The sequence below is a fragment of the Artemia sp. Qi Xiang Cuo genome, chromosome 16 (assembly GCF_049724085.1).
Source record: "Artemia sp. Qi Xiang Cuo chromosome 16, ASM4972408v1, whole genome shotgun sequence".
Taxonomy (NCBI): Eukaryota; Metazoa; Arthropoda; class Branchiopoda; order Anostraca; family Artemiidae; genus Artemia; species Artemia sp. Qi Xiang Cuo.
In genome coordinates, this window is record NC_142809.1 from 32,078,337 (window position 1) to 32,091,998 (window position 13,662).

Sequence of the window (13,662 nt, forward strand, 5' to 3'; positions counted from 1 at the left end):
TGCTGGTTAGTCATACTAGGTCAGGCCTCACAAATAACCTAAATGTTCTGATTAATGCTTTGAGTATGATTGGGCTTTCTGTAAATGCTTCAAAATGCGAGTTCCTGTGTTTTAATACTTCTAACCCTGCTCCTTCTTTACATGGGGGTACAATGCTACTGAATTGTGTCTCAAAGTTGAAATGGCTTGGGATTGCCTTTTCTGATAAACTTTTGACTACATGCTCGTCTCAGCTTGCTAGTGCTCTGCAGTGCATTCGATTCTCATATGGTAAAATCTCGCCTAATAAAGGGAGGTACAGCCGCCGAGGCTTATGTAAACTTTACCATAGTTTTTGTTCTCCTGCAATTCTTGTTCTTTCCGGTTTGCAGCCTCTAATGCGCAAAAAGACTGTCTTCAGCTAAGGAGAGGCTATTTTAAATATTTAAATTCCTGCTATATTTGCCAAGGTGGTACAGAAATCACAAGATTATTTCTCATTTTGGACTTATCGACCCTCTAGTGCTGCTTGACAACATCGCTAAGGATCTGAGAACCAATACTCCAAGGAAGATATATGCCAGTGACCCCCTCACTTATTTTTTTCCAGATTAGTGATTCCATGGATATTGTTAAGTTATTTATGTTATGTTTTCCTTATTAATTCCTTGTGGATAATATGTTTTTTTTTACCCCTCATTTATTTTATATTGCGGGTTACAAATAAACTTACTTACTTACTTATGAAGCAAAATAAGACAATTATTCATATTTAAACACTTAAGCAAAGACCAAAATCCTATGATGTTTTTGCACCGTACGGTTTGTTCCTTTTTTTTCTCTCCACTTTCTCTCCTTTCAGTATAGAGAAATCCTTTCCTATGATTCGTGCGTTTTAATCAATAATCTTCTTTTTGGGTTTCTTTTGTGATGTTGCTTAAAAATCTAGGTGAACAATTTGAAACAAAACTTGATGGATCAACTGCGAGTCGGAATTTTTCGTTATATTCAGGGTGCATCTTCTTCTTTTTCAGGGTGCAAGAATGGTGAGAGAGCTTTTTGAGATGGCAAGAACCAAGAAGGCATGTTTGATTTTCTTTGATGAGATTGATGCCATTGGTGGAGCCAGAAGTGCTGATGATGGCGCAGGTGGAGATAATGAAGTGCAGAGGACGATGTTAGAACTTATTAACCAATTGGATGGGTTTGATCCTAGAGGCAACATTAAGGTTATTTAACCCATTAGGAATTAGTTGAAACAAAACTTGACAGTTAAATTTTCAGATACAAACTCTTTTTTGTTCTTTTTTTTTTTCTATCTATAATTTTCCCTAGAGTTTTTAAAATAGTGGTTTATTTGTGATGTTTCTATGGATTTTTAAATCATTAGTATGGTATTAGTATTTACTTGCTTACTACTTGCACCAGGAGGTCCTGCCTGGCGTTTCCCACCTGGTCAGAACTCCTCAAATTCAGATGTTTCGTTGGAGTTGGTGTGAACGGAAGCTTCCCAGACTTACAATGGCCGATCTCCCTGACCCCCACCCCAAGTAAAAAAATTGACAAAGCCATAGGATTGCAAGTCCAGCGTGCCATCAATTTGGCTAGGGTGGTTCCTATGAATAGTATTGGTGTGAGTTCATACTCAGCAAACTTCCTTCAGGTCAATTACTTCTGAAAAGAGAAAAGTTTCTCCAAGGGGATTTCTATTCTCCCTGTTATTAAAAAGTGTGCAAAGATGCAAATGTAAAAACGTTGGTAACTTTTCTTCTTATGCACTGTTCCTAAAGAGCATTTACAACGTCTTTCTTTAGGGAGGGGGAGGAGTCTGGATTCTCACTATATGTGATAATAACGAACACATATAAACACAGTTAGCTACAGAAATTGCAAATCTTTATCAGAATGCTTGGGGTTCTTTCAGTAAAAGTCCCTATACCGCACTGGCTTAATGCCTTATGGCTTATTATATGAAACCTATTTACCAAAAATGCTGTGTTAAAAAAATACAGTTATGCCCTTTTTAAAAAGTTACCACTCTTCAAAGCAGGTTTTAGGATGTTCATCATCTAATATTCATATTATCTAAGATATTTTATTTACAATGAAGTTCAACTTACGCAGAAAACAATAGGCAAAATCCCCTTCCCCCCCACATGATGACATGAATTCAATTTTAGGGATAATTCTGACTTAAAAAAAAATAATTAAACAAGATAAATATTTGGAAAATCGAGGAAATTGGGGGAAATCAGGATTCTTTTTTAGGAGGAAGAGAAGGGTATCAAAAGTTTTTAAGGAGACAAAGTTCGTCAAAACAGCCAAATCAGACGAATTGAAAAATTAGCGAATGGTCACGAAAAAATAGATATTTCGGGGGTACATGCCTGAAGAATCCCCTCCCCCTCCTTCCGTGACTATGTGCATCTTACTAATCATGAAAAGTGCATATAATGTATTTTGATTGTGGACGGTAATTTTTTTTATTTATTTAGGTTTTGATGGCTACTAACAGACCTGACACTTTGGACCCAGCTTTGATGAGACCTGGACGTTTGGATAGAAAAGTTGAATTTGGCCTGCCTGATCTGGAAGGAAGATCACATATCTTCAAAATTCATGCTAGATCTATGAGTGTAGAGAGAGACATCCGTTTTGAATTACTCGCGCGATTATGTCCAAATAGCACAGGTACCTTATTCCATTTCTATTTATTTACAGTTGGGGGGGGGGAGGGATTAGTCATTGTTTCCCTTCAGGACGTTAAAAATTAGGTACTTTTTGGTTAATGAAGACATTTTAAAGTATGTAAGTAATTAAATCTTTGTTTTTAGAGAGAAAAAGGGTTTTATTAAAAAAAAAAAAACACATTAACTACAAAACCCGAAGTTTATTAAACTTCTATGGGCAGACATCACCCTTTACAAAACCCTACATACACAATTACTACCAGCCATTCTTAGCCCTCCCCCCCCCCCCAAAAAAAAGACAAAAAAATAATAATAATAATAAAATAAATAAATAAAAATAAACGAAATAAATTAATTTGAAAAAATTTTCGCGACCTAATTGGATACCGAAGACACAAAACTAAAAATCATTATTCTATTCTATCTCCTCGTCGCCCTCCCAAAAAAAAGTGTCACAATCACTTGAGAGAAAATTCGCCCAGCAAGGATTAAAACTCATATGTAGACAAACACTGTCCTTTTAATTTACTGTGAAATTCATGTAGCTCATCAGTTGTTGAAATTGCCTGAGGTAATGGTTCCCACACCTGAGGGTCAACATGTCTTATGGAAAAAACAGATCGCTTTATAATAACCTGAGGTCGACATACTAGCGGTGACGCTCTAGTCGGGTAATTTTGGAAAATGACACCACTTGCAAACAATTCTCTAAAACGCTTAGGTAATTACGCGTGTGTATATTTAAACATAAAAAGAGCATTATAAAAACGGAATAATCCAGCCATCGGTGATATATTTACTTGATTTTATCTATGTCTAACAGACATATTATGATTATCTCCAGTTAAAACACGTAGGGCATTATTTGTAAACTTCTAAGGGGACGAAGGTGAATTAAAAACGTACTTGACCACACAAGACAACCATATAGAAGGTATGGGTGAACAAAAGAAAAGTAAAGCAATCTCATAATATCTTTCAGAAAAAGTGCTTCAGTTTCCTCATCATCCCAACATTTCTTGCAACCATGCCACTAACACATGAAATGTGCTCTTTGAAGTTAAGGCACTCATCAACAATCACCCCTAGATACTTCGTCGAAACTTCCCGAGGCAGAATATTTTCACCGAACTGTATTTTGTCAATCCAAGGGTAGTAATTGCTACTTCTTCCATGCATTACAAAATGGGATTTTGCATGATTTAGCTGAAGTCTGTTAACCCTCATCCATTTTTCAATGTTTAACATGTAAATACAAATAGTTGCACTAAAACATCAACTCTAGCCAACGAGAGCAGAGCTTGACGTGTGGGCTTAATAAATATGTAACTGGAGAAAAACGCAAAACTAGCCCGAAAATCTTCAGCCAAAGCAAGGTAAATAAAGAAAATAGGCAGAGAAAGGCAAAAAAGAAGAAAAAAGCAGAGGCCATGCCAGCGTGAGCATAAATCAAACCAAAATTGAAACTAAATCAATCATTCGTAAGTCCACGCACCCTGACAAGGAATGTATACATAACAGTACAAAATCGTCAAACTAAGTTTGTTGTAATTAATTTCCGAAAATTAATTGCAATAAGCTCTGTTGAAGACGGGGTTGCTTTCGGATTTGAACAAGTCTACCACTAAGTAACAAAAAAAAAGCGCTTGTGAAAGAAAAAGTCTGGCCTCGAATGCGGATTAATTTTGTCTCTGATGTACGAGTCGTGTTTTTAAGTAAGATAAGTTTTAACATAGTACGCAAAAAAATATTATTTCAAAAAAGTAAATTTATTCTCAAAAAGTACATAATTTGCTCTGTTTTTTGGCATAGCTACTAAATTTTTTCAAACATTGATCACACCTCTCAACTATTCATAAAAAATGCTGCCGGCTCCAATAACCAAGAGTTCACTGCCGTTTTTACGTCTTTACGGCTGAACAGACTCTCCCAGCACAAAATCATGGTGTTTTGGAATAGGCATGGTGTTTTTGTGGTTGACTTCATGTAACGAGGAACTACTATCAATACAGAAGTCTACTGCCTAACCCTGAAAAGGCTCCGCAGGGCAAAAAAAAAACAAAAAAACTTGTCATGCTGACAAAGGGAATTGTCCTTCTTCATGACAATGCAAGACTTCACACTGCTTTTCAGACCCGCAATTAATTGGACAGTTTCGGCTGGGAAGTTTTAGACCATCCACCATACAGCGCTGATTAAGCATTGGCACTGTTTTTGTTTTCTGTTTCTGTTCTGTTTTCAAAGTACCTGTTTCTATTCTGTTACTTCAAAAAAACAGAACAGAAACAAATGACCTGTTTTTTATTTACCTGTTCTGTTTCTGTTTTTATAATAGCTATTTTGTCCTGTTTCTGTTTTTCTTTCTACCTGTTTTTCTTCTGTTTCCGATTTTATTTTAGTGATACGAGAATGAAATATTCGAGAATTTCGAACTTAAAAATAGTGTTTTAAATCATAATTGGAAATTGTGAAGAAGCGTGGTTACGCCTCATACAATTTATAGAATTGGAATGCAAGTAAAATGATGGAAATCAGTATGTCTATTATATCAAATAGTGCTACTACATTGTTTTAGCTAGGCAGAATTAGGGCCTAGGAGTCAGATAAGAGTAGGCATGTGTGTAAATAGGAGGACGGTAAAGGTGTTGTTTAGTTCCACTAAAACAACTTATTTCTTACTGTACATTATTCAGTAAATTGAGCAGCAAAGTTGCACAGATACTGTCCAGGAGACAAATGACCATTCTTTATTTCAAATCAATCAAAACAAGCTGTTCTACCGAAGCTCTGCTGCAAAACCCTTCGGACAAATTGCAATTTTCTGTGTTCGATAAGCCAGGTATGAACCAGTAAATTGAGCAACAAAGTTGCCCAGATACTGTCCAGGAGGCAAATGACCATTCTTTATTTCAAATCAATCAAAGCAAGCTGCTCTACTCAAGCTCTGCTGTAAAGCCCTCTGGACAAATTGCAACTTTCTGTGTTCGATAAGCCAGATATGAAACAGTTATTTAAAAAACAACAGGGGGCTTGAAAGCACCATCCTGGGAAACCATCTATCATCACATAAATGTTGCTGCCAGAAAAAGAAGTTAAGCAGAAGGCTGCTTTAAGGTCTTCCCCCAAGGCTACGTTGACTTGTGACTGCTGGTCTGCAAAAGGATCTGGCTTTATAGGTATCACTCCCTATTACCCTAGGAATATGAAAAATGAGCCCAGGTTGCACCACAGTGTTTCATATTTTAAGAGGCTTAATCATTCTCATACAACTACTAACATCGTTCCAGCAATATTTCTGTGACGCCATGCTAAAAAGAGGTATGTAAGTGAAAAGTTCAGTGAGCACAAGAATGATACTAAGGCAACGTGGCAGGTTATTAATGAATTCATGGGAAGAAAAAATTACAGCCATTCTTCTTGCATTGCCATTAATGACACGTCTGTAAGTGACAAAGTTGTTGTCGCCAGTCATTTCGGTCATTTTTGTTCAAAAATAGGATCTTCAGTTCATGAGGGTGCTAGAAAGGATTTGAAAAATTTTCTTTCAGATGAATTTGTGGATGATCTATGGGAAGGATTGGAGTTTCGGTTTGAAATATGTACAAGTGACGTTATAGAAATAAAAAGGTTATAGAAATTGTTACGAATATTAAATCAAATTCTGCTGGGATTGATGGTGTAAATCTAAGGACATTTAAAGCTATAATGATTTATCTACTTCCTTCCTTGCTTCACATTATTAACATATCCCTGACATCAGATAGGGTAACTGGAGACCAATATCAATATTGCCGTTGTTCTCCAAGATACTTGAGAAAGTGGTCCACCAACGCCTTTATACGATGCATGGCCTATGAAGTGAGACGCAGTTTGGTTTTTGGAGAGGCCGCTCTACTATTCATGCTGCTATTCACCTCATTGATTTCGTAAATAATTGTCTAGAAAGGGGCGAAATTCCTCTAACAGTATTCTTTGATTTTAAGAAAGCTTTTGATGCAGTATATTTTAGTATTTTATTGCGAAGATTGGAATGTATAGACATAAAAGGATCAAGCTTAAAATGGTTTGAAAATTATTTGAGTGGTAGGTTTATTAATGTTATGATTGATGATGTCGCTTCTGCCCCATTTTCTGTGGCTTGCGGAGTCCCACAAGGCTTGGTGCGTGGTCCTCTACTGTATTTGGTATATGTTAATACGATGAAGTTTTGGAGGCCAGGTTCTTGTCTCACCTTGTTTGCTGATGACACTGCATTAACATTTTCTAGTCGGTGTTTACATAGGTATTTTGAAGGTTAATCACGTTTTAAAAAGCTTCCATGTTTTTACCAGTTTAAGCTTGCTCTTTGTTAACATTGCGAAAACTGATTTTATCTTATATTCAAAAGTAGGTTAGGCCCAGGACATACATGAAAAAATTTTATTTGCGAAAGAGCCATTGAAATAAGTGGACGAAACGCGATACCTTCGTTTCTACCTGGATTACAATCTTTCATGGAAACGTCATAGTGATCTTGTTGTAACGAAAGTCGCACAAGGAGTTGGAGCAATTCGACATTTTAAGAACTTTTTATCACCACAAATTTTATTACTTTTTTATAATGCTTTAGTCCACCCATACATTTCATATGGATGTGTATGGTGGTCAAGTAACTTTTATTCAAATTTTAAACGAGTACAAATTCTTCAAAACAAAGCTATACAACTTATTGGTGGATACTTGGAAAAAGTCAATGACATTGAGGCATGTTATAATAAACTTAAAGTGCTTATGTCGGGCAACTTCGTGACTACCAAGCAGGAATATTCTCGTATCAGTGCTGGAATTGTATCAGTCCTGAGGTATTTCATGGTTTTTACAGAGAAAATAAATCACTTCATAGCTATAGTACCCGCAATGCTGATAGTATAGTCGCTGAATACTGAAGTGGAACTAGAGCAGGTTTTCTGTCAGGTATATAGGTCCTAAGGTTTGGAATTTTCTTCCAGAGAGCATTCGAGCGTAGGAGCACCTTGATTTATTTAAGAGAAAAATAAGAAAAAATTCTTTTGGGTCTTGGTTCATGGATGTTTTTTTTTTATGATTAGAGGTTGGTCATAATTTGGTTATTTATTTATTATTATTATTTATTCAAATTTTTTTTTGTTTTGTTCGTTTGTTAAGTGTTTGTTATATATGTGGTCGCCCAGTATCAAGTGCTTTTATGTCTTTCTTTTGGCAGGCACTTGGATTAATGTTATGTGTTATATCATTTTTTAATAAACAGAATTGAACTGAAATCCAAGTTGCAATCAGGAAGTGTTCACTGACAGATAAGATGTTCCGCATTGTGACTCTAGGCTATGAGCACTTCCCTCAAATTCATGTTTTGAACATTGTCTTCATTAATCTGTTACACGCGCTCTTTGTCTTTTGTCCACTAAAAACTTAGCCAATGACATCCCTAAAGAAGATTGCTTGAAATCCTTTGATAAAGTCGAAGTTATCGATCCAACTGGTGAAAATTATTCTGACGGCCTTTCTCTTCCTTGTTCTGAAAACTCCGCAAGTAAAGATACTTTTGCTGAAGACTCTGATGAAACTGATGCAGTGTCTACGGAAAAGGGTGGGGAAAGTAATGGAGAAGAACAGTGGAGAGCTGGGGGTCTGTCAGAAAATGATTTTCTAGCACAGGCTATTCGAAGTCACTTTACACTTGCTCAAACATTGAAAAAACTGCGAAAATTATTTAGAAAACTAAAAGTTTCCATTGTCCATCATGGTAACTTTAAAAGATGTTGCAAAGAGAGTAGCCTTCGTTCTCATATCCCTCTTGACATGAAAGTGCGATGGAATAGCACATAGAAAATGATTGAGTCTACAAAAACTTAGGTAGCCCGAAAATAGTTTTTACATTTGACGAATGTAACAATTTTATTAGGAGTCCCTTGCTTGTGTCTAATGGCTAGACTGTACTAGAAGCTGCTATTACCATACTTTCTCTCATGCACAATACCACTGTAATGGTAAGTTCTTCTTGCACATATAACTGGTAGTCGAGTACACACAGCCATATAATAGCTTGAGCTCTTTTGTAATACTAGAGCCGGAGATAGTCCCATTGCTGCACCCCTCAAAGAATTCATAGTCTCTGAGTAAAAAAATAGTACTTTGTGACAAGCCTTCATTTTGCAATTAATCTTTTCCAAAAGGCAGCTTATCTGGATCCTTCAATATTTGCAAGATTGTCACTTGTGGATCGTTCTCTGGTCCCTCAATATTTGACCCCAGTACTATAGAATATATTTGCTAAATATCTTCTACATTTGCCCCCTTGGACAAGAAACCATAAAATTATTCATTTGTATAAGCTATCTGACCCTAATATTAGCATTAATAAATCTCTATCCCGTTTTCAAAGTAAGTTTAATCATCCATGGTCAATAATTTGTTCACAATAATTTTTTTATATTAATGTAATGCACATAGTCACTGTTTGTATTAATATAATGAAAAGTTTTCTTTTGTCATGTGGTTGAATTTTCACTTTGTGTTTGTGTCCTTCTTTTTCTTCTTTTTTTTTCTTTTTTGTTTTCTTTAGTGATTACTCCGTCTACTGTACCTTTTTTTGACGGGCAATAAATGAATAATAATAATTAAGTAATGGTGCAGAAACTGAAAGAGAGCCCACTCCAACTCGCTTTTGTACTGCTGAAGTCCTTGAGGCTATGGTAGAATCCAGTGAGGAGAGCTGGTTGCAGATAACTGGTTTCAAAATCGTAAGACGCTCCTGCAGCGTTAGCAACTCTGCCGTAAATGCCTTAAAATCTTTTGAGGAGAAACTGCTAGTCTATCTTTCAGAGTGACGTAGAGCTTTCCGATAAGCTTTTTCTTTTTATTAATTTGCATAAATACAGTAGTACGAATTTATGTAAATCCTGGGAAGGGGAGCAAAAAGTGAATTTTTTCTTATATTAAACCATTGAAATATTGGCAAATGCAGAGATTCTGAAGGGGGAAGGGGTCGGCTAAGAAACGAAATTAGTATCCTTGGATTGTGTAATTATAGTTAGTAATAGTCGAGGGTTTCACTACCCCTTTTCTTTTTGGAATGGACCGTGAAAACGTACCTACATACTCAAAAGCATGCCAGCTTCTATTCTTAAAATAAAAGTTCGAAGTAGTAATAATTTACGTGATAGACCAAGTGTATGCGTTGGAGAAAGAATTTTCTGCCACAAAGCCACGGATATTTTCGAAATAAGTTACCAAAAAGTGCAATTGTCTTTATATTTGCATCCCTTCGAAAACCTATTTAAGAGAAGATAATAACTAAAGAAAGTATTACGTAGCAGAGTCTAAATTTCTTTGAAATTCGGAATTGGAGAAATTTCAATTTACTTATTTACTTAAGACTGAATTTGGTGGAGGGTCTAGAACAATATTTTCTAGCGCGAAGTGCCGTAAAAATATGCCAAGTGCCCTTAAACCATTAATTTTCCTTTGGAAAAATTTTCATACACATTGGCTAAGAAATAATTAACCTTCTTTCTTCTTTCATACTGTACTTTTGTTTAAGATGGCTTCCAAAGTCCAAACACCAGGATGGGAGGAGTGGAAAGCGTAGTGTGGAGGGAGAAACCGCCCCCTCCCAAATCAACTATGGGCTATGCTTAAACACTAATGACTTTGAGCTGACTGCATAATTTCATGCCGAAAATTGTTTTATCTTCGAAATGTCCGGGCATTTCTGGGAAGTTCGAGAAGATGCTGTATAAACGTAAAAGCACATTTTTGGAAAAAATGGACGGGAAAATGGAAGAAAATAACCATAAAGAAAAAAAAAATGGTGATATTTGTATGCACAGACAGTTTTTCGCCCTTTTATAGATACACTGCACTTTTTTGCGGAAAAAAATGCTGTAATAGTACTGTGTTTTCTCAAAAGTGTTGCTGCCAGAGAAAAGAACTACCCGTGGCAAGTGGCAATCCTGACAATAAGTTAATGAGAGACTAAAAGGTTAATGTTTTCATATTGGAGACCCCTTCATTTTCTTGATTCAAAAGGAAGAGATATTTCCGGACCTGTCAGAAACCACTCTAAAGTATCTTAGCATACTAATACTAGTATCGAGCGAACATCCATTTTTGATCTCTGAGTATTTCATGCAAAAGCAGTATATGCCCGGACAATGTCCAAACAAGGGGAAAGCACAATTTTTAAATGATAAGCTTTAAGGTTCGAACAACTGATGCTATAATTAGCTTTTTGATAATAAGTCAAAACTTTACATTTACATTTTTTTTTTCTTTCACCTTTAAGTGTTCGAAAAACAGCTGTTTAAACCGCTGTTCTTTGAACGAAAGCAGCTTTTTTCTGTTTTTTACCAAAAAACAGAACAGAAGCAGAAACAGGTCTTCTGTTTTTTTGTTGACCTGTTCTGTTTCTGTTCTGTTTTATTCAAGCCCTGTTTATTTTTTTTTTTCTGTCCAGAAAAACCGAACAGTGCCCATGCTTAGTGCTGATATTGTGCCGTGTGATTACCATCCGTTTCTCCACCTCAAGCAATATCTCACTGGCAAACGTTACAATGATAATGATGACGTAAAAGCGGAAGTTAATACCTGGTTAGCGGAATAGGAGGCAAGTTTTATGTAGAGGCTACTTTAAAATTAGTTGAGAGGTATGATAAGTGTTACAACAAACTTGGCAACTCTGCTGTTAAATAGAGTAAAGTATCTACTTTTTGAAAATAAACTTACTTTTTTGAAATAAACTTTCGTTGCGTACTTATGTTCCTACGGACCTTCCTTAAAAAACTCGCCTCGTAATAAGGAGTTGATGATGGTATTCACTTGACATCCTTGCAGAGGGCCAGCAACTTTATTTTGTAAATATGTTAATTAAGAGGTGAAAGGTAGGATGGAAAACAGATTTTTTTTTTTTTTTTTTTTTTTTTTTTTTTTTTTTGAAAGAGAGTTGGAGACAAGATTTGTACCTATTTTGAGTTGTGTTTTATGCATACTGTGTTGAATGGTCTTGTCTGGATAATAATAGTTTGTTATGGTTATTCTAATTTTGGGTTTTAATATAGTCATCTCGTCTCCTAATCTGAGGAGTTCCGTTTGGGGAAAAGAGGATCCCCACTCCTCCCCAAGTTTTGCTTGTCGTAAAATGAAATTGAAGACTCAAAGGTGATTCCCCCGATTGTTCTATGGTTTACCGAAATCTTACCGGTTTTACAGCAATTTAAAGTAATTTTACCAAAAAAGTATCTGATTCGATTATAAGAAAAGGTCGGCACAAACGACGAGTTACTCTGTTTAATTTATTGCCAAAAAGAAGCTTCGAAAACTAGTTGTTACTTTTTTTAGAAAGTTCACTGTATCTTCCTAAAGCTACAAAATATCAAGGCAACACTTTCACACAGAACCTGTAAACCGAGGGTATATTTGAATAATTAAAGTTTCTGATATCATTCGGGATGATTCCGATATATTCACGACATTTTGATCGGAGTCTCAGTAGATCCGTATAAATCAAAAAAAGAAAGAATAAGATTTTAAAGAGTAATTTTGTTTCTTAACTTTCAACAATACAAGTTAGAATACAGCAACACACAATGTATTGAGATACTTAACGAGACGGAGAAGTGAACTCTATCAAACTTGAATGAAATACAAGTTTTCTTTATTTGTTGTCCGCATTTTGGAAAGAAGTCTGTTGTAAATGGTTAAACTATAGACCTCTCTTTCTTGCACATATTCATCATAGGGTTAACACCGCTATTTTCTGTGTGGGGAAATCACAACTCCTAAAATTATTTTCTTATGGCTGAAACTTTTTTCTAATAGGGAGTCTTCAAAGGAAACAGATTCGATTTATTTTATCTGTGCGTCTGTAAGTGTGCTATTGACGTAGGCTATTGACGGTCATTAACTGCCATTGACCATAATTATTAACCACCTATTGACGAATACAGAAATAATAATAAAAGAAAAAAAATATTAAGATAACGAAACTTGTTAATAAAAAAAAGTCCAAAATTTTGCTGAGCTCGGTATACAAACTTCTGAGAAATAGACTCAGTAAAAGTAGTTTACTGATGAGCTAACTAAATGTCGCCTCTAAATGACTATTCGATGTATAGTATTCAAGGAAATTTCTTTAAATAGTCTATTAAATTCTATAATATAGAATTTGCCTTCAAGTGAACATTTTGTGAATTATTCCGTTTCCAGTTTTAACTAATTCACATAGGTGCTCACGGCCAAATTTCTGAGGAGAATAAGAGTGTTGTCAAGGAGGAAAAGGGGAGAAGATAGCACTTAAAAGTGCGCAAATACCTTTAACAATAAGTATTTTTGTGTCATCAGTACATATTGGCCCTTGGCCTCTTGGGGGCCAATATTCTCACTATTTCAATTACTTTCTCTCCTGTCCTAACTATGTACCTGTAGTAGTTTAAGATTGGATTTGTAATGTTTCCTTTTTATAGGTGCGGAAATTCGATCCGTTTGTACAGAGGCTGGAATGTTTGCTATAAGAGCGCGTCGAAAGGTTGCAACTGAAAAAGATTTCCTGGAAGCAGTCAACAAGGTTATCAAAGCTTATGCTAAGTTCAGCGCTACACCCAAGTACATGACTTACAATTAAAACTCTTTGAATTTGAGCTGCGTTTTTGTGACTATCTTTCAGTAAATTTCGGTAAATTCCTTCTATATCTTCCCGTCATCAGTTTTTACACTTTAGTTTCGAAATACAGGAAAAGAAAATTCGAAATGAAGTCCACTCTAGATAGGTTTCTATATGTTAGTGTCAAACCACTAGATCGAAGCAGTCATTTTTGGTTTAATGGAGTTCTTGTCTTTTTTTTGAAAAACTTATTTTGTGGAAAAAGTTTTTTCAATTAATTTCTGTTCGTTTTATATTGACATAGTCTTTTTCAGGGAAAAAGACTGAGCCTCTTATAAAGTTAACCGACCATCCTTTCCATAAAAACCTTAAATAACC

At 35.6% G+C, this 13,662-nt stretch overlaps 1 protein-coding gene across 1 annotated transcript in view; it reads left to right on the forward strand.

The window, feature by feature from the left end:
• Positions 1 to 13,370, forward strand: part of Rpt1 (26S proteasome regulatory subunit Rpt1) — a 41,491-nt gene extending 28,121 nt beyond the window's left edge. The window contains exons 7-9 of the mRNA XM_089102607.1: positions 1,014 to 1,208; positions 2,475 to 2,670; positions 13,148 to 13,370. Of these exons, the coding sequence (XP_088958733.1) occupies positions 1,014 to 1,208; positions 2,475 to 2,670; positions 13,148 to 13,305 (549 nt within the window). The 3' untranslated portion in view covers positions 13,306 to 13,370. The remainder of the gene's footprint in view (positions 1 to 1,013; positions 1,209 to 2,474; positions 2,671 to 13,147) is intronic.
• Positions 13,371 to 13,662: the final 292 nt, after the last annotated feature.